The following is a 19,405-nucleotide window of genomic DNA, read 5'->3' as shown; positions in this document are numbered from 1 at the left end:
TATGTGTTGTGTGTTATGTGAACCAACATCAGAAATTCATGAAATTTACAGGTGATTTTAATCTAGTTTTGCCCGGGATTGCAAACATAAATATTGAAAAGAGCATGAAATATTCTGCCTCTTACCACAGATGACATTTAATGGTTTCATTGTTGTTAATGTGGCATTTTCATTTCTCTCCCCTTTTATCTTGGATGAAGTGCGTTCACAGTGTTTTCGTTTGATCCTCGCCCTGTGGTATGACAGATGGCAGAGCAGGTGCATGACTCCTCCGACCCTTCCGTGGCTGGCGTGGCCTTCAGGGAATGCGGTCGAAGAGAAATACGGTGCTTCCCCGCACATTGGTCACGGTTATTAAACTGTACCTGTGTGTCACATTTCAGGGATGCTTTTTTAATCCGGTGTAATTTTTCATGTACTGTTATTCTTTTTGTGTCCTTTTTTGCCACCATGAAGGATTCAGAACTACTTCCATAACCAAGCTCCAGAAGCATGTAGTGTTTCATGATTGCTTGCTATAGGGGATATTTTGGCTACAAAACTGTTTCTTTAATTCATAGCCTTTTATAATGAAATAATGGGAAAAAAAAAGCTTATCCTCAGCTAAGGCAACCACTTTTATTAGCTCTATACTTTCTTACAGATACTACTACTACTTCTTTTTTTTTGTTGTTTTACAGTTATTGACACATGTCAAATTCCTTGGCTGGCATTATCTAGTGACCCATGGCTGTAGTTCCTTGATTAAAAAATAAACAGCTTTTCAAAAGAGATGATGTATCAGTTAGGTCTCATGTTAGAGTTTCATAAAGCCCATACATGTAGAACTTGTAAAGAAATTTCCAAGCTAGTTGTAAAATTGCTGATTTTTTTGAATACTTCATAAATATTTGAGGAGGGCCTTGGAGGAGAATTGGTATTTTCTTGTATTTGATCTTTTAAATTTTTACAGGCAATGGCCATTTCTTTTCTGATAGCTATAGAACATATCATACAGTGTCATCTCTTATTTATTTTTGTATACAGTTTTGAAAATACAAATTTGAAAGGTAAGAATAAGAGGTAAAAATGTAACCAAATTCTCTAGCTTCTCTGAATTGCCATTAAGAGGTGGTAGTTATTATTCCAGTTGCTGTATAAGTGGCTGATATACAAATGCAGGCGTCACCACCCATCTTCATAACTCCAGAAATAAGCACTTCTGTTAAAGTGAAATTTACCCCCATACCTATTGTTTTTAGGAATATATTATGAGGTGCTGGTGTTTTCATGAAAGTGAAAAGAAAGTGAAGTCGCTCAGTTGTGTCTGACTCTTTGTGACCCTGTGGACTGTAGCCTACCAGGTTTCTCCGTCCATGGGATTTTCCAGGCAAGAATACTCAAGTGGTTTGCCATTTCCTTCTCCAGGAGATCTTCCTGAACCAAGGATTGAACCCGGTCTCCTACATTGTAGGAAGACGCTTTACCATCTGAGCCACAGGGAAGTCTGGTGTTTTCATAAATTGTATCAAATGAACAGACTCAGGATTCTACATAGTTTGATTATAGGTTCTTCTTCATTCTTTGTCAGTTGATCTTGTTCATGTCTTGGGTTTGAATGAGTTGCCTCTTGAGAGAATATGTGAGTCCATTAAAATTGGGTTTTGCGGTTAAATTCCATTACTATCTGTCATTTATTACTCTGTTTATTTCATCTCTTGCAGGTATCACAACCTAGTCACTTAAAAAAAATGTATTTAGTTGCTTGTTATATATTTTCTTGATAGATACAAACTCCAAAATATATCTTCTATGTTTCTCTCACTGCTGTATCTCCATTGCTTGGGGATAGTGTCTGGCTCACCTTGGTCCTCAATAAATATTTAGTCAGGGAGTGAATGGGTATTATATAGCTGTTGGCTTTTATACGAGGAGTTACTCTAATGAATGAGTATGAATATAAGTAGGACATTGGGGGCTGTCCCTGCCCCCAAGATGTTTATACTGGAATTAAAATAAGGACAGAATTGTGACACATGATGGTAACGGCAGTATGAAGTCAATTAACTGTATTTGAGTTGGATAAGATGATGGGGCTTTACGGAGGAGATAGAGGCAGTTTTGCTGGGTACATTGTTCCTCTTTATATATGAACATGTAGACTTTAAAAATGTACCCCTCTTAACACTTCTAGAGCCTGTCATTCTCAGAAAGACTTATTTTGGGATGGAAATGGAAAAAAAAAGGGAGCAGTAAAATTAGAGCTGTGTTTTGAATGCCTGCCATGTGCAAGGCATAGTTTGAGGAGCCTTATAGTTATTAGTGGAGCTTAATCTTCACAACATTCAGAAAAGACAGGATGGTTATTATCCTTGTTTCACAAATAAAGGAAGGTACGGGAGGTGCCAGCCCTGCTCCATGGCTCGGGGGTGGAATCCGGTAGATTTCCGCAGGCTTGTCTTCTTCCTGAAAAGAAGCATGGGTGGAAAGGACTGATCTTTTTCCAGACCCACCTCAGCCCTCATAATTACACACCCTGGGAAGAGTATTGGAGACAGAACAGGGTTGAAAAGCTCAGCTGGACTCTTCTGGGGTGATGAAAAGACATCTGCTGAAATGGCCTTGGCAGTCTGGCTTGGCTTTGGGGCGTTTGAGGCTTTTTTCTTGGTTAGAGGACCTGCCAGCTTGTCAGCCCTCCAGTGCTACCTCCAGAATGCTTGTGTGCTCTAGCTCTTGTGAATGGTTTGCTCAATAGTAGACCCTCCTGGCAACAGGCTTTCTCCTTATCCTGGACTGTTCAGTGCACTTTTCTGAAATGAGACATACAAGTCACCAGCAACGACAGCCCATTGATATTTCACTGGTGTTGCCTGACAGATGTTTACATCTGTAAGTTACGGACTGAGCTAATGAAAATAATTCAGGAAATGAAACAAACAAGCAGTGGAAAAGTGGACACTTATTGGGATTCATTTGTTTTTTTGACCATGTAAATCTAAAAGCATCCCTTGAGTTGGGAGACAGGGAAGAAGCAGCTTGTTCAAGATAAAGATAAAGGGAACCGTGTGTGCACAGACTCACGTGATGGCCCAGCGCATACAGAGAACTCACAGTAGTTGGACATACCTAGGGTTTTAAACATGACAGGATGCTAAAGAGGTCACCAGTATGTTCTTTAATTTTTAATTAAATTTAACTGAAGTATAGTTGATTTAATGTTGTGCCAGATACTTCTTGATCATATTAAGTAATACTTATGCAAAAAGAAGATAAGTGTTTTTCCAGAGTGGAGATCTGTTTATTCTGAGAATCATGTAATTTTCTTCCCCTTGATTAATATAAATGCCTTTCTCCCCCGACTCCCTGACTGCACCCCCCAACCTATCAGTTTAAGTACTACATGTCACTCTTTTCCCTGATGATTTGGTGGTTACGTGAATACACTGTTTTGAGCTAAATGTTACCAAATGGTTATAATGACTGTGCTCTTCCTATCTGAAGATGCCTTAATGAGAAATGAGTCAAGTGCCTGTTGGGTTTTCCTGTGGAAATTTAGACTGAATGCCCAGCTTAGTGTCTCATTAGGATTTTGATGATGTAAAGCCTCCTGTGTGGGCTTTAAAGATCTTCCTTTTCTCTCCTGCATGCCTGCTAGCTTGGCGATGTGATGGTTGACATTGCAAGTAACATCATGTTGGCTGATGAACGCGTCCTGGGGCTGGCGCAGAGGGAGGCCAAAGCCTGCAGTAGAATCGTTCAGTGTCTGCAGCGCATCGCCACATACCGACTGGCAAACGGAGCTCATGTTTATTCAACAGTAAGTGTCACGTTATCCTAGATTTCTAAGGAAAAGGTTCATTGAAAGCAGCTCTAACCTCAAAATAGATAGGTCTCATCGCCATTATGGGGTGAGTATTTTGTCACTGCTGATTATTACAGAATTTACTGTTCTCAGACATTTAAAAAGACAGTTTTGCTTCTGAATAGTCTGTTTTCTTGGTAACTGGGCTTAATTTGTAATTTGAACAGTTACCACCATCTCATCCTCTGAAACTTTCCACAACACAAATAAGAACACCATAGCCTTGCCCTCCTGCCACATGCCCGTCGTGCATCCTAGCTGATATTGTCTTCTGGGCCCTGAAGGATGTTTTGAGACAGTGCTTGATTGCTTGCCCAGGTTTCAATTTCAAAAGGGAGCTAGGATTCCCCCAACTCTTGTGAACCTATTGACATTTTTCAGTCAGTTCCACTTTGGGGGAAGTGAGTGATTTATATGTAATAACCACTCTTGGGCTTCCCTGGTGGCTCAGTGGTAAAGAATCCGTCTGCCAGTGCAGGAGATGCGGGTTCGATCTCTGGGTTGGGAAGATCCCCTGGAGAAGGAAGTGGCAATCCACTCTAGTATTTTTGCCTGGGAAATCCCGTGGACAGAGCACCCTGGCGGGCTACAGTCCAGAGGGTTATAAAAGACTTGGACACAATTTAGTGACTAACCAACAGCAATGATCACTGTGTTAAATAATCTTAAATTTTGTTTGGGTAGAGTTTCTTGGTGTACTGCTTGCTTTTTTTGTTCTAAAATGTAGATATGATAAATGTGGGAACTATGATAAATAATGCTTTATTTTATTCTTTTAGCAGTCATATTCTGCTCTGGCCCATGATCTTCATTTTCTAACTATTTTAGTGGGTTCGTTGAATGTTTTCTACTTCCTCCTGTGATTTTATACAATTCAAAATTACTGTCTTTAACTGATGGAACCTTTTTGATGAGACCGTGTTTTATTGATCCTTTTGTTCACTTAAGTTTAGTATTACTTTCTTAAATAATAAACAGAATGGAGGCCTAGACTGGCTCCTGTCAGGACAACATAGTTTAGGGTAGGTGCTCTCTATGACCTTACTTGAAATGAGCTTGCCAGTTTGGGGGCCACACTTGGTCCTCCCAGATCATTTAAACCCATTTCCATCCTATGCTTCAGCCTTGCTTATTACTCAGCACAAAGAGCTTCCTTCATTCTCCTGAGAACCCACAGGTATAATAGAGGGTGTAGGGGGTATTTGTACACCACTTCAAAGTATAAAAAGTTCCTGAGAAACAATATATCTACTTAGGACATGGCTTCAAGGGCACTTCAAAATGGCAGTTTTCTTTCAACTGAGGTTTTACATGTTTATCATAATTATAATGTGTCTTTGATTAATAAAAAATTTCAAATACAATTTGCTGGTAAGTATGATTGAATTTAGTACGATTTTTCACACTGTGTCATCTCTGGGGCAAAACTAAATGCAAAGATTTCTTACTCTTAAAAATTTGGGGAACCACCAGATATATTCTACTATATATATGGTACTTGAAAAAATTCTACCTTCTTATATTTAAAAATTTTAATCTTCCTGATAGATTCTGGACACCTTACATGAAGGTCCAATATTAAAAAAAAAAAAATGTTTAAAGGAGAACTTTGTCCACATGTGGCACTTAGAATGGTGCCCTGCTTCCATAGTAAACGTAGAATTTACCATCCTTAAAGGAAGGAGTTTACCGCACATCCTGTCATCTTGCTGGATGTGAAAGAAACCGGTCAGCCTGTCACTTCTTATGTTAGCTCTGTCGTGGTTCTAACAGGCGGGAGTGGTGCCAGAAACTCCTGGACATGGGTGGTTGGTTGTTTGTATCGGCAGACCGTGGGTTTTGATAGACTCGCAAGTTCAGTCACACTCTTGCATTGCTTAACATTGTGAGGACAGGTGCCATCTTTTTCAGGTGACTTTTCTGGCCTAATTCTCCCTTCAGAATCTGTTCATTTATTTCTATTTGGACTAGCACCTCCCTTCCTTTTCTGAAGAAAACTTTGCCATGAGTCTGTGTAAAGATTTTATTGGTGAAACTTAATGCTAAGTGTTGATGTTCCTGTGAAAGGAAGAAGTGTAAAGATGTTATGAAGCGTTGAATAAGGCAGCTTTTAAGTGTACTAAGATCATTATGACTTCCCTGGTGGCTCAGACGGTAAAGCGTCTGTCTACAATGCAGGAGACCCGGGTTCGATCCCTGGGTTGGGAAGATCCCCTGGAGAAGGAAATGGCAATCCACTCCAGGACTATTGCCTGGAAAATCCCATGGACAGAGGAGCCTGGTAGGCTACATCCCATGGGGTCCCAAAGAGTCAGACACGACTGAGCGACTTCACTTTCACTAAGATCATTAAGGGGGTCCACTGATTTCTCCAGCTGTTTTTTTTAATCAGGATACTTCCATTTTCAACTTATAGATTCCTGCAACTACTCTTCAAATTATTAATTGACTTCTCATTTATATCTGATCTTCCATACTTCATGACTTTTTTCCTCTTCGTGGGTATCTTGCTATTTTAGGACATCGTTCTGTAGTTGGCATCTTTTTTGATTCTGCCAGTTATCTACACAATGTCTTTGTTTAGTAAGAGCTCAAGCTTTGTCTTCTAGCTTATGTAGTATTTTGTGTTTTAAACTCTTTGAAAGTGCTTTTTCCCCCTATGTTATAAATCTTTTGTAACTCCTGTTTGATTGACTTTTGAAGTATTCACCCAATATTGCTCTGGAAGCTTATGTCATCAAGGCTACTGGCTTCACTGGGATGACATGTACCGTGTTCCAGAAAGTGGCAGCCACTGACCGGACAGGCCTTTCTGACTATGGGAGGCGAGATCTGGATGGAAACCTGGATAAACAGCTGAGCTTTAAGTGCAACGTTTCGAATACATTTTCAAGTCTGGCTCTGAAGGTACGTTATATTCTGTAGTCATTTAAGACTTTGTAGTTAGATTAGAATACAGTACCTCCATATCCATAGGTTCTGTATCTACAGATTCAACCAAACTGCAGATTGAAAATATCCGATTTAAAAAAATATCCCGAAAAGTTCCAAAAAGCAAAACTTAAATTTGCTACATGCTGGCAGCTATTTGCATAGGATTTACATTATATTTACAGTTATTTGTATAACACTCACAGTAGGTATTTTAAGTAATCTAGACATCATTTAAAGTAAGTATACCAGAGGGTGTGCCTAGGTTATATACAGATATTATGCCATGTTAAATAAGAGACTTGAGCATCTACAGGTTTTGGTATCCGAGAGGATCCTGGAATCAGTCCTTCGAGGGTATGGAGGGTGCTGCACTTAAGTGCTCTGCTTTGCAAAAATAATCTTATGAAAGGTTGTTGGGAGGGAGAAGTGTATTAGAATTGCCTTTGTTCTTGTTTTGAAAGAAATTCAGACCAAGAAGGAACACATCATGGCTTTCATGGGCCTAGGCATTTTTGCCCTCTGGACCCCTTTCTGCATATGAATATATCAAAATTAAATTTTATGACTGGAGTGGTAAAAGCATGAATATATTAGTTACATATTGAGACATTTTCTTTGACTTTAAAGTTCATTTTTATGCTGCTGATTTTAAAGACATGAAGACGTTTCTGTAGACTTCCTAAAAGTATTTGGTGCCTGTGGCTCTGTGCTCCTGGGCCTAATGGGAAAGTCCAGGCATTTAATCAAGCCATCTGTATATCAAGATTTTTTGCACAGAAGTGCACACACATGTGTGTTTGTAAATTGGGGCTCCCCTGGTGGCTCAGATGGTAAAGCATCTTCCTGCAATGTGGGAGACCAGGGTTTGAGCCCTGGGTCAGGAAGATCCTCTGGAGAAGGAAATGGCAACCCACTCCAGTACTCTTGCCTAGAAAATTCCATGGATGGAGGAGCCTGGTAGACTACAGTCCATGGGGCTGCAAAGAATCGGACATGACTGAGCGACTTCACTGCAGCAAGCAAAATTAAAAGCATTTTTATTGGTTTTTAAAATTGGGGGTTTAGGCGTGTTTTATTAAACTACATTGAAGCAAATGTTGGAAGTACAGTTTGACACCCTAATGGAGCTGTGTTTTTTTCATTGAGTTTTGTATGGCTATGTGTAATTGTGTTCTTGGTGGTTTTTAATTACACAGTACTTTTCTTTTTTTATAGTTTGTTTCTTAATTATATTGTAAACAATATTCCATCCATTCCAGTCTTAATGCCTGATAATAATCAAATAGGTCTTAGGTGTCCTGGTACACTGGAAATGCAATGAATATTGAATGAATGAGTGAATGGATAAATGAAGAATTAATATATTTTGTCATACTTGAGTGGTTTAGTCTGATGGTGGGTTAGTCGCTAAATCATGTCCAACTTTTGCAATCCTGTGGATTGGGAACCTGCCAGGCTCCTCTGTCCGTGGGATTCTCCAGACAAGAATACTGGAGTGGGTTTGGAGTCACGCTTTACACTTGTGACCTCCATAAGGACAGCCAGTTTGCCTAATTTAGAAATAATCTTAACTTCTCCCACTGCCCAAGACAGCTATCTCAACTATATCAGAATGTCTAATGATAATATATTCAGAGGAATATTAGCAAGATGTATTTATTACTCTTGACTCTTGGAGAGTGTTTGCACCTAGCAGTGCAACTCCTTAATGTCTGCTCCTTTGCTTAGAGTGTAGTATTGGTAAAAACGTACTGCAAAAGGCATCGAAACAGCATCACACACAGGCCCACGAGAGAGGGGTGTGTGTCATTGAGGAACACTTAAAATTGATGAACCCTTCTATCTTAGATGATCACAGTTGGTAGGAAGGGATTAAAAATGATGAAACTCAACATTTCATCAATTTCACAACCTACCCCTCTGGGTAAGGAGGGTTCTACCTGCTGAAGTAGAAAGCTTTAAATGAACACTCTTAAATTTGTCAATTTCATACTGTTCCATCATTTTAAGATCATCTTGTGGCCAGAAACCAAGGATGCATCACACTATTATTCATGCTTCATAGATGGACATGCTTATACCGAGTGAAAAAGGACCATATCCTTCGTGATACAAAAGTCAGTTAAAAAATTTTGCATTGACAATGCAAAATGCCTTAGCATTTTAACAGAAAACTTTTACATTTTAGACTTTATATTATGGCAGTTTTTACTCTCTTTGCTTGTGCTTTTTTTTTTTTTTTTAATGCCATCAGTGGACTAACTAGACATCCTGAAGATGTCATAATTGATTGTATTGCCCTTGGATGGGAGAACACGCTAGCATATAAAGTTAAACCCTTAAGAAGGCAGTCCTTAGCTGTAGGAGCCTAACTGGAGTTGTTTTCTACATATTTTTTGAATCTCTATTTGTCCTGTCTTTACTCTCTTTATTCCATCACAGCCCAGTTTGGACTTTCATTCTGTATTGCCCATACCATTGTGAGCTTCTGTTTAGTCTCTTGTGTTTCCAGGTTCTTCTTAAAAATCTATGCTTTTCTGAAGCAGGGCACCCAAAACTGGTGCTCTGTGACAACCTGGAGGGATTGGGTGGGGATGGAGGTTGCGGGGGTGGTTTCAGGATATGGGGGGAGACATGTATGCCTATGGCCAATTCATTTTGATGTATATATGACAAAATCCATCAAAATATTATAAAGTAATTATCTTCTAATTAAAATAAATTGATTAAAAAAAATCCATGTTTTTCATACAGGTTGGTCTGCATTCAGCCAATGCATACCAATCCAACCATGGCAGTTAGTAAAATACTGAAGTGCTTCCTTACCCTTTAGTGAATAGCTGTGCCGTGGCCCCGCACCGCCAGCCACACCCCCCACCCCCGGCCCCCACCCCAACCCCCGTCTCCTGAGTCCCTCCACAGCTGACATTCTGGATACTCTCCAGTCTGTCCACCCTTTAGCAACTGAAGGACCTGCAGAACCAAGGACCTATAGGACCTTCCCCTCTCTTCATACTCTTTGATTGTGAATGTTATCCCTGGATCTGTCCAACATGGAGATGACTCTTGCAGATCCCACGATAAATTCTTCATGTCCTTTAAGGAGGCTGGCTGTCAGTTAACTTAATAATTTGGCATTTATCTGCCCTTGTCTAGTAAAAGAAAACTTCCTTTGTTGTCTTCTTCCAACCACTGACCAATTTTACTTAGGCCAGGCTCATGCTAATTCTTCTACTAGAATCCCTGCTTCTCTACTCCCCTCCCTTCCCCAGCTGCTTGGTTCTGTGATAACACCCAGCAGAAAGACGTAACCTTCGAGAATCCTAACTAATTCCATCTGGTCAATCCTTGCCTCTCCCATCCTCATCTTCATTTCTCTTCCTCACTCTGCTCATCTCTCTGTCATCGCATGTTACACACAGGGGCCCGATGGGCTTCTTATTCCTGCACTGGACTGAGGGTTGCTTGAGGTCAGAGCTGCTCTTTACGTCATTGATGAACTCCAGTGCTGGCCCTCAGTCGTTCAACCATTTGGAGATTGAATTACCTGTGGTGTGACTCTTTCAGCACCTGATCTAAAATTTTTCTTTACCAAATGCTTCCTTCCACTGTTGGTACCATAAGTCAGATTTGTTAGCATCACAAAATATTGCCTATTTTTTGTTAAATATTAAGAGCTTTTAGTAACTGTTGGTGTTTTGAATTCAATTGTTAATGTAGCCAGAAGGAATTAGTTCTTTAAAATTTTCTTGGCAGGAATTTGGAAATCAGGTTTTCTTTATGTATCTCACGTTTCTGTTGTCCCATCGAGGGCTTTAGCCCAAATAAAGTTTTCATTTCCAAGGCAGTTGTGTACATCTTCACGCTTCCTTCCTTCACATGTGCCCCTTTTCATGCCCTCAGTCACCCCCCTGCTCAGGGAAATCCCTGTTACTCTCTTCTAAGAACCAGCTCAGACGGCAGCTTCCTTTTTTTCCTCAGACAGAATTCATTGTGGCCATTAGTTTGTAGTGCTTTGTTCATTGTCTGGAATAAATAGAAGCTGATATGCTGGTGAGTTGAGTTAGAAGCTAGAAGATATGGCTACTAAAATGTGTTCATGTTCTGCTCCTCGACTTAAAAGCTGTGCAAACTTGGGCAAGTACCTTAACTTCTCTGAATGTCAGTTCCTTTCTCTTACATAGGAATCATGAAGTGGTGTTAAACTCAAAAGGTTATTGAGAGGGTTTAATGAGGCAAATACGTAGACACACACAGCAGTGTGTGTACAGGTCTAGCACTTAATAAACGTTAAGCTTGTATTGTTGTATTATTGTTGTTGTCTCTTCCTTGCTAAATTTTGAATATTTGAGGTCAGGGACCATGGCTTATTTCATTGTTTATCTCCAGATTCTGCACAGCGCCATGAGTAGAGGAATGAAACATCTAATAAACATCATTGAATAAAAATTAACGGCCAAACTTAATTAGTGAAGTCAGTTAAAAAAATTCTAAAGGCAAGCATAATCCTTGTTAATCTTCAGTAGTGAGATAATCAAAAGATAGAATGCAGTTAATAACTAATTATACATAAGAAAATAATTAGGATGTATCTGAACACCTATCTGTTTAAAATCCAGTGAATAGATAGTCAAGAAAACTTGAACAAATTACTGTTTCAGTCAGCTAGCTCTTTGACTCATTCTAATTTTATTGTTAAAATTCTAGAGACTTAAACAAAATTAGGATTTCAAAAAATTTTAATTTCTCAATTACGTAGTTTTTGGAGTCCAGATTTCACAAGGAATGATAAAATCTAATGGAAATATTTGAGTTAACCTCCCTTAAGATACTTAACCATGTTCTTCGTAGTGTCATTCTAAATAAGCAAAAATGCATGCAAATAAATTCATGATAAGAGCTCAGTGATGACATTAATTTCATGTGTGTTTATAGTTTGTCAGTTTTGATTATTTAAAACTAATTCTGAACTGTGAAAGTCAGAACGTGAGGTTGTAGATGATTGTTGGTAAGTCAGTTACTTCAAGGCATTTTCTCTCCCCAGCCTTCAGATAACACCTGCTACCCTGCAACAGTACAAGCAGATCTTTGAAATATTGTAGGTTCGATTCCAGATCATTGCAGTAAAACAAATATTGTAATAAAGTGAGTTACATGAGTTTGTGGTTTCCCAGTGCATATAAAAGTTACATTTACACTATACTGTGGTCTATTAAATGTGTGATTGATTATGCCTAAAAAATAGTGTTGTTCTTCAGTTGCTTAGTCCTGTCTATTTCTTTGCGACACTATGGACTACAGCATGTCAGGGTCCTCTGTCCTCCCCTGTCTCCTGGAGTTTACTCATATTCTTACCCTTAAGTCAGTGATGCTGTCTAATCATCTCATCTTCTGTCGCCCCCTTCTTTTGTCTTCAGTCCTTTCCAGCAGCAGGGACTTTTCCACTGAGTCGGCTCTTTGCATCAGGTGGCCAAAGTATTGGAGCTTCAGCATCAGCCCTTCCAAAGAATATTCAGGGTTGATTTTATTTAGGATTGATTGGTTTGAGCTCCTTGCAGGGCAAGGGACTCTCAGGAGTCTTCTCCAAAACCATAGTTCAAAAGCCTCAATTCTTTGGCGCCCAGGCTTCTCTGTGGTCCAACTCTCACATCCATACATGACTGCTGAAAAAACTATAGCTTTGACTATACAGACCTTTCTTGGTAAAGTGTCTCTGCTTTTTTTTTTAATACGCTGTCTAGGTTTGTCATAGATTTCCTTTCAAGGAGCAAGCGTCTTAATTTCATGACTGCAGTCACCATCCACAGTGATTTTGGAACCAAAGAAAATAAAATCGGTCACTGCTTCCACTTTCTCCTCTTCTGTTTGCTATGAAGTGATGAGACCAGAAGCCATGTTCTTAGTTTTTTGAATGCTGAGTTTTAAGCCAGCTTTTTCACTCTCCTCTTTCTCTCTCATTAAGAAACTCTTTGGTTCCTCTTCATTTTCTACCATTAGAGTGGTAGCATCTGCATATCTGAGGTTGTTGATATTTTTCCCAGCAATCTTGATTCCAGCTTGTGATTCATCCAGCCTGCCAATTTTGGATGATGTACTCTGCATAGAAGTTAAATAAGCAGGGTGACAGTATACAGCCTTGACATTCTCCTTTCCCAAGTTTGAACCAGTTCATTGTTCCATGTAAGGTTCTCACTGTTGCTTCTTGACCTGCATACAGGTTTCTCAGGAGACAGGTAAGGTGGTTTGATGTTCTGATCACTTTAAGAATTTTCCATAGTTTGTTGAGATTCACATAATCAAGGCTTTCATGTATTCAGTGAAGCAGAAGTAGATGTTTTTCTAGAATTCCTTTGGTTATTCCATGATCCAGCAGATGTTGGCAATTTGATCTCTGGTTCTTTTTCCTTTTCTAAATCCAGCTTGTATATCTGGAAGTTCTCAATTCATATACTGCTGAAACCTAGCTTGAAGGATTTTGATCACAACCTTACTAGCATGTGAAATGAGCGCAGTTGTACGGTAGTTTGAACAGTCTTTGGCATTGTCCTTCTTTGGGATTTAAATGAAAACTGACTTTTTCCAGTCCTGTGGCCACTGCTGAGTTTTCCAAATTTGCTGGCATATTGAGTGTAGCACTTCCACAGCATCATCTTTTAGGATTTGAAATAGCTCAGTTGGAATTCCATCACCTCCACTAGCTTTATTTATAGTAATGCTTCCTAAGGCCCACTTGACTTCACACTCCAGGATGTCTGCCTATAGGTGAATAACGACGTCATCATGTCTATCTAGGTCATTAAGACCTTTTTTGGACAGTACTTCTGTGTATTCTTGCCACCTCTTCCTAATCTCTTCTACTTTTATTAAGTCCTTATTGTTTCCTTCCTTTATTGTGCCCATCCTTGTATGAAATGTTCCCTTGATACTCCAGTTTTTTTGAAGAGACCTCTAGTCTTTCCCATTCTGTTGTTTTCCTCTGTTTACTTGCATTGTTCATTTAAGAAGGCCTTATCTCTCCCTGCTCTTCTCTGGAACTGTGCATTCAGTTGGATATATCTTTCCCTTTTTCCCTTGCCTTTCACTTCTCTTCTTTCCTCAGCTATTTGTAAATCCTCCTCCCAACCCCTTTTGCCTTCTTGAGTTTCTTTTCCTTTGGGATGGCTATGTTCTCTGCTATGGCTATGTTCCTGTACAATGTTAGGAACCTCTGTCCATAGTTCTTCAGGCACTCTGTCTTCCAGATCTAATCCCTGGAATCTAGTCATCACCTCCACTGTATAATCACAAAGTATTTGATTTAGGTCATACCTGGAAGGCCTAGTGGTTTTTCCTACTTTCTTCAGTTTAATTGTGTAATAAGGAGCTGAAGATCTGAGCCACAGTCAGTTTCAGGTCGTGTTTTTGCTGACTTTATAGAGCTTTTCCATTTTCGGCTGTGAAGAATACAATCAGTCTGTTTTTGGTATTGACCATTTGGTGATGTCCATGTATAAAGCCGTCCATTGTGTTGTTGGAAGAGGATGTTTGCTGTGACCAGTGTTCTCTCTTGACAAAACTCTGTTAGCCTTTGCCCTGCTTCATTTTGTACTCCAAGATCAAACTTGCCTGTTACCTCAGGTGTCTCTTGACTTGTACTTTTGCATTCCAGTCCCTTGTGGTGAAAAAGACATTTTTTTTTTAATGTTAGTTGTAGGTTTTGTAGATTTTCATGGAACTGGTCAACTTTAGCTTCTTTGGCCTTAGTGGTTGGGGCATAGACTTGGATTACTGTGCTGTTGAATGGTTTGCCTGGAAATAAGTGAAGATCATTTTGTTGTTTTGAGATTGCTACTGCATTTCAGACTCTTGTAGGCTATGGTGGCTGCTACATTTCTTCTAAGGGATTCTTGCCCACAGTAGTAGGTAGGTCATCTGAATTAAGATTCACCCATTCACGTCCATTGTAGCTCACTGATTCCTAAGATGTTGATATTCACTCTTGGCATCTCCTGCTTGACCGTGTCCAGTTAACTTGGGGAGCCTGGCATGGTGCAATTCATGGGGTCTCAAGAGTTGGACACAACATAGTGACTGAACAGCAACAATGAACCTAACATTCCAAGTTCCTGTGCAGTGTTATTCTTGATGACATTGGAGTTTACTTTTACCACCAGATGCATCCACAGCTGAGCGTCGTTTCTGCTTTGGCCCAGGCTCTTCATTCTTTCTGGAGCTATTAGTAATTGCCCACCAGTCTTGCCCAGTAACATATTGGACACTTTCCGACTTTGGGGGTTCATCTTCTGATGTCATCTTTTTGCCTTTTCATATTATTCATGGGGAATGGTTTTCCATTTCCTCCTCCAGTGGACCACATTTTCTCAGAACTCTCACTATCACTTGTCCATCTTGGGTGACCCTGCACGACGTGGCTCATAGCTTCGTTGAATAATGCAAGCCCCTTTGCCTTGGCAAGGTCATGATCCATGAAGAGGAAAAAATAATGTACATACTTTAAATAAAAAAATACTTTTTTTTTTTTTTTGCTAAAAATTGCTAACCATCTGACAGTGTAGGATTGCCACAAACATTGCATTTGTTAAAATCAAAGCAAACAACTCCTCCCACCCCCAAAATGCAGTATCTGTGAAGTGCAATATAACAAACTATGCCTGAAATAATAATAAAAACACCACCCACAGTTCCATTGCCTTTCATGCTTGTCATGGTTATGATCCCATTTGGTCCTCACAACTATTTGTTAGGAAGGTCGTTAGGTATATGTAACAAATGCAACTCAGAGGGTAGACAAAATCTTGCAGTGTCTAGCCACTGCTTTCTGGTGATGCTGGGACCCAAATTGTGGTTTCTTGTTGCAGATCCCATGTTCCCCCCCTCAGGGGTGGCATATAATCTTCAATAGATATTATAATAGACCCCAAAAACATGTCTTTCCAAAAGAGTTGTTTTTTTTTAATTGAAGGATAGTGGATTTGTGGTAATTTCTGCTGTACAGCAGTCATTCAGTTATATCAATACATATATATATTTATATTCATTTTCATATTCCTTTCCATTATGATTATCACAGGATATTAAATGTAATTCCTTGTGCTATACAGTAAGACCTTGTTTACCTCGTCTATATATAAAGGTTTGCATCTGCTAACACGAAGATTAGCGGCCCATCCTTCCCCTAGTCCCTTTTGGCAGCCTAAGTCAGTTGTGTGTGTGTGTGTGTGTGTGTGTGTGTGTGTGTGTGTGTGTGTGTGTGTATGCGTGCTGTTGTGTAGGTAAGTTCATTTGTGTCGTATTTTAGATTTCATATGTAAGTGATAGATATGATATTTGTCTTTCTGACTTACTTCACTTAGTGTCATAATCTCTAGATCCTTCCTTGTTGCTGCAAATAGCATTATTTTATTTTTTTGTGACTGAATACTGTCTCATTTGTATGTATATACCACATCTTCTTTATTTATTCATCTCAGTGGACATTCAGGTTGTTTTCACATCTTGACTATTGGGAATAGTGTGCTGTAAACATAGGCGTGCAGGTATCTTTTTGAATTTTGTTTTGTGGGATATATGCCCAGGAGTAGGATTGCTGGATCATATGGCAACTCTATTTTTTAATTCCTTAAGGAACCTCCATACTGTTTTCCATAGTGACTTCATCAACTTACATGCCCACCAACAGTGTAAGAGGGCTTCCCAAAGGTTTTGGAAAGAAACTTTTCTGATTTAGTAGCTATAATTCATATGTTTTATATCAATTTCCATTGCTGTAATCCATACATTTTAAAATGAATATATGGTTGAATGAAAGTATTGCCTTTGTGTTTTTGTCTTCAGGCTAAGTGGCAAATGTATAGTCACAATAAATGTATCAAATATGTCCGTTAGTTTTGGACATGCCACATAGCATGTGGAGTCATAGTTCCTCACCCAGGGGTCAAACCCTCACCCCCTGCATTGGAAGCACAGAGTTTTAACCACTGGACTGCCAGGGATGTCCTTCTTGGTGAATTTTTTCATTAGATTTACAACCTTTCTGTAATAAATGATCAGGACTTCTTTTAAAGAGATTAAATATTCAAGTGTTAACATATTTACTATAAAAATATTTTTGATACAGGTGAAGTTTGCTTTTCCATCTCCCCTAGGCTACCCCAAGGGACCTATAATTATTATTTGGCAATACTCGTTATTGAACTTTGAAGGGTATCTTATAAATTGTAAGCATGTAACAGCCTTGAATTTATAGCTCTCATCTCTCAGGGATTTGTCCTTACTCCAGAGTTTTTTAAATTTGTTGTTGTTGGGTTGGTTTTGCCAGTTTAAATTTGTGTAGAAAAAAAATTGGACTTGTAGAAACTGTAATTGTCATTTCCTTTTTCAGCTGTCTTTTAGAAAGTAAAGTATGACTTTCTTTATTAAATTAATTTGATTTATCATAAGGAATACTTTCCCAGAGAGCTGTACTTTGTTTTCAAGTTATTTTGTGTTCATAATAGAATTATTTTATGGACTTTTAAGTACTTAAGTTTTAATAAATGTCCAGCATGTAACATTTCATCAGGATTTTGACCTTCTAATTAAATTGATCTATTGATGTTTTTCCATTTTGGCATGCATCTTTATATACTTAGGATAAATTTATATGCTTAATAGAAATGTACTACGTTAGTGAATGAATTGGTAATATCTTTATTTGCCTATCAAGTTGTATTTGGAAGAATAGTAGAAACCTTATTATATGTTTTCTTAGATGTAATATTTCTACTAAATATTTTCTTGTTATCTGCAATTTAAAAGTAATGTTCACCTATCAATATTTAAACTTCAAAAATGCTCTCAGCAGATATTTATGGTTATCTGCTGTGTTACAACACTGTTTTAAGCACAGTAGTTAAGAACTAATTCTGAAGTCAATCGTTTGCTTCAGTAGAACCTTAAAAATGCCACACAGACTTTCATTAATTTCATAAACAATGGGCTACTTTTGTTAATGCTAGTGCCAGGAACTATTATTAACATAGGCAGTCCCCAAATAAATGAGATTATCTGCATTCGAAAGTTCTCTCACCCTAGTTAAGAGGAGTAGACAGTCGGTTACACTGTGATACTTGAGGACTTTAGTTATGCTGTGCTGTGTGCAGAATGCTGCCTGAGCCCAGAATAGGGAGCAGTACCTGGAGCAGTGATGTAATTAATCACCCCCAAAAGCCCTATTAATAAAACCTTGCAAAGTCACTCTCTTCTTGGCTGCCAGCCTTTCTCATCCTGATCCATCCTTTGCAGAAGCAGCAGAATTAACTTACTAAAAATCAGATCTGACCAGTTTGAGCTTACCAGATAAAAGAATCATGGGGCATTTCAGCCAGAGATACTGGCATGTGCACAGTGGCATTTAAGAATCAGGGGATGGGGCTTCCCTTGTGGCTCAGTGGTAAAGAATGCGCCTGCCAATGCTGAAGACACGGGCTGGATCCCTGATCAGGCAGATGTCACATGCCATGGAGCAACTAAGTGCTGAGCCTGTCCTCTAGAGCCCGGGAGCTGCTATACTGAGCCCATGTGCCACGGTTACTGAAGCCTGAACACTATAGAGGCTGTGCCCCAGAACAAAGAGAAGCTACTGCAGTGAGAAGCCTACGCTCTGCAACTGGAGAGTATCCCCTACTTGCCACAACTGGAGAAAAGCCTGTGTAGCAATGAAGAGCCAGCACAGCCAAAAAAAAATAAGTAGAAAAGAAAAGAAGAAAAAGCAGGGGATGTCAAAAAGTGATAAACTCGATTCGTGTATATTATCATATGTGAAATAGATCGCCAGTCCAGGTTCGATGCATGAGACAGGGCACTCAGGCTGGTGCACTGGAACGACCCTGAGGGATGGGATGGGGAGGGAGGTGGGAGAAGGTTCAGGATGGGGGACACGTGTACACCCATGGCTGATTCATGTGAATGTATGGCAAAAACCACTACAATATTGTAAAGTAATTAGCCTCCAATTAAAATAAATAAATTAAAAAAAATACATATTTTTCTGTCAATGTCACCCCCCCCGCCCCCCCGCCCCCCCGCCAAAAAAAAAAAAGTGATAAACTCACTGTGGCCCAGTCATAGGTTGTGGTGTAGGGAGTGTTAGGAGATGAATTTGCGGCAAGGATTTTAGCCAAATTATATGGCATACTTAAGAATTTTTGGCTGTATTTTCTAAACATTTGGGAGCCAAGGTGTTACTTGAACTGAGATAACAACACATTTGTTGAAGAGGAAATTCTGTTGGCATCATGAGCATTGGGTTGGAGAGAGAGGTTGGTGCCAAGAGAAAGGCTCTGTGATGAGTCCTTAAAATAGGGAAGTTTTTAGATTATTATTTATCTTCTTGGTGTACAGATTTATTTTTCATTACATGCTGAATAATTTATACTTTAAAAATCCCTAATAAATAACCTGAAGAACATCCAGTGCCTGGCCAGCATTTTCACTTGTTCCTCTTTGTGACTGTGTTTTTATAAACCCAATGTGTTTCTGAGTCTAAAGTTCTGTTGTGTAATTTCTTCTGTTCTTTGACAGTCGGAATCTATCATAAATCACCTTAAAGTTTCACAAGCCCAAATTAATTATATTCACATTAGCGATATG

At 39.2% G+C, this 19,405-nt stretch overlaps 1 protein-coding gene across 2 annotated transcripts in view; it reads left to right on the top strand.

Moving 5' to 3' along the window:
* ADGRA3 (adhesion G protein-coupled receptor A3) overlaps nucleotides 1-19,405 on the top strand; it is a 132,304-nt gene that overhangs the window by 81,208 nt on the left and 31,691 nt on the right. For both annotated transcript variants that reach the window (XM_027544170.1, XM_027544171.1), the window contains exons 11-12: nucleotides 3,635-3,796; nucleotides 6,545-6,748. In XM_027544170.1, coding sequence (XP_027399971.1) covers nucleotides 3,635-3,796; nucleotides 6,545-6,748 — 366 coding nt within the window. The remainder of the gene's footprint in view (nucleotides 1-3,634; nucleotides 3,797-6,544; nucleotides 6,749-19,405) is intronic.

Source organism: Bos indicus x Bos taurus, chromosome 6, assembly GCF_003369695.1.
Source record: "Bos indicus x Bos taurus breed Angus x Brahman F1 hybrid chromosome 6, Bos_hybrid_MaternalHap_v2.0, whole genome shotgun sequence".
NCBI lineage: Eukaryota > Metazoa > Chordata > Mammalia > Artiodactyla > Bovidae > Bos > Bos indicus x Bos taurus.
Note: the sequence above shows the minus strand (reverse complement) of the source record. Positions and strands in the feature narration are given on the sequence as shown.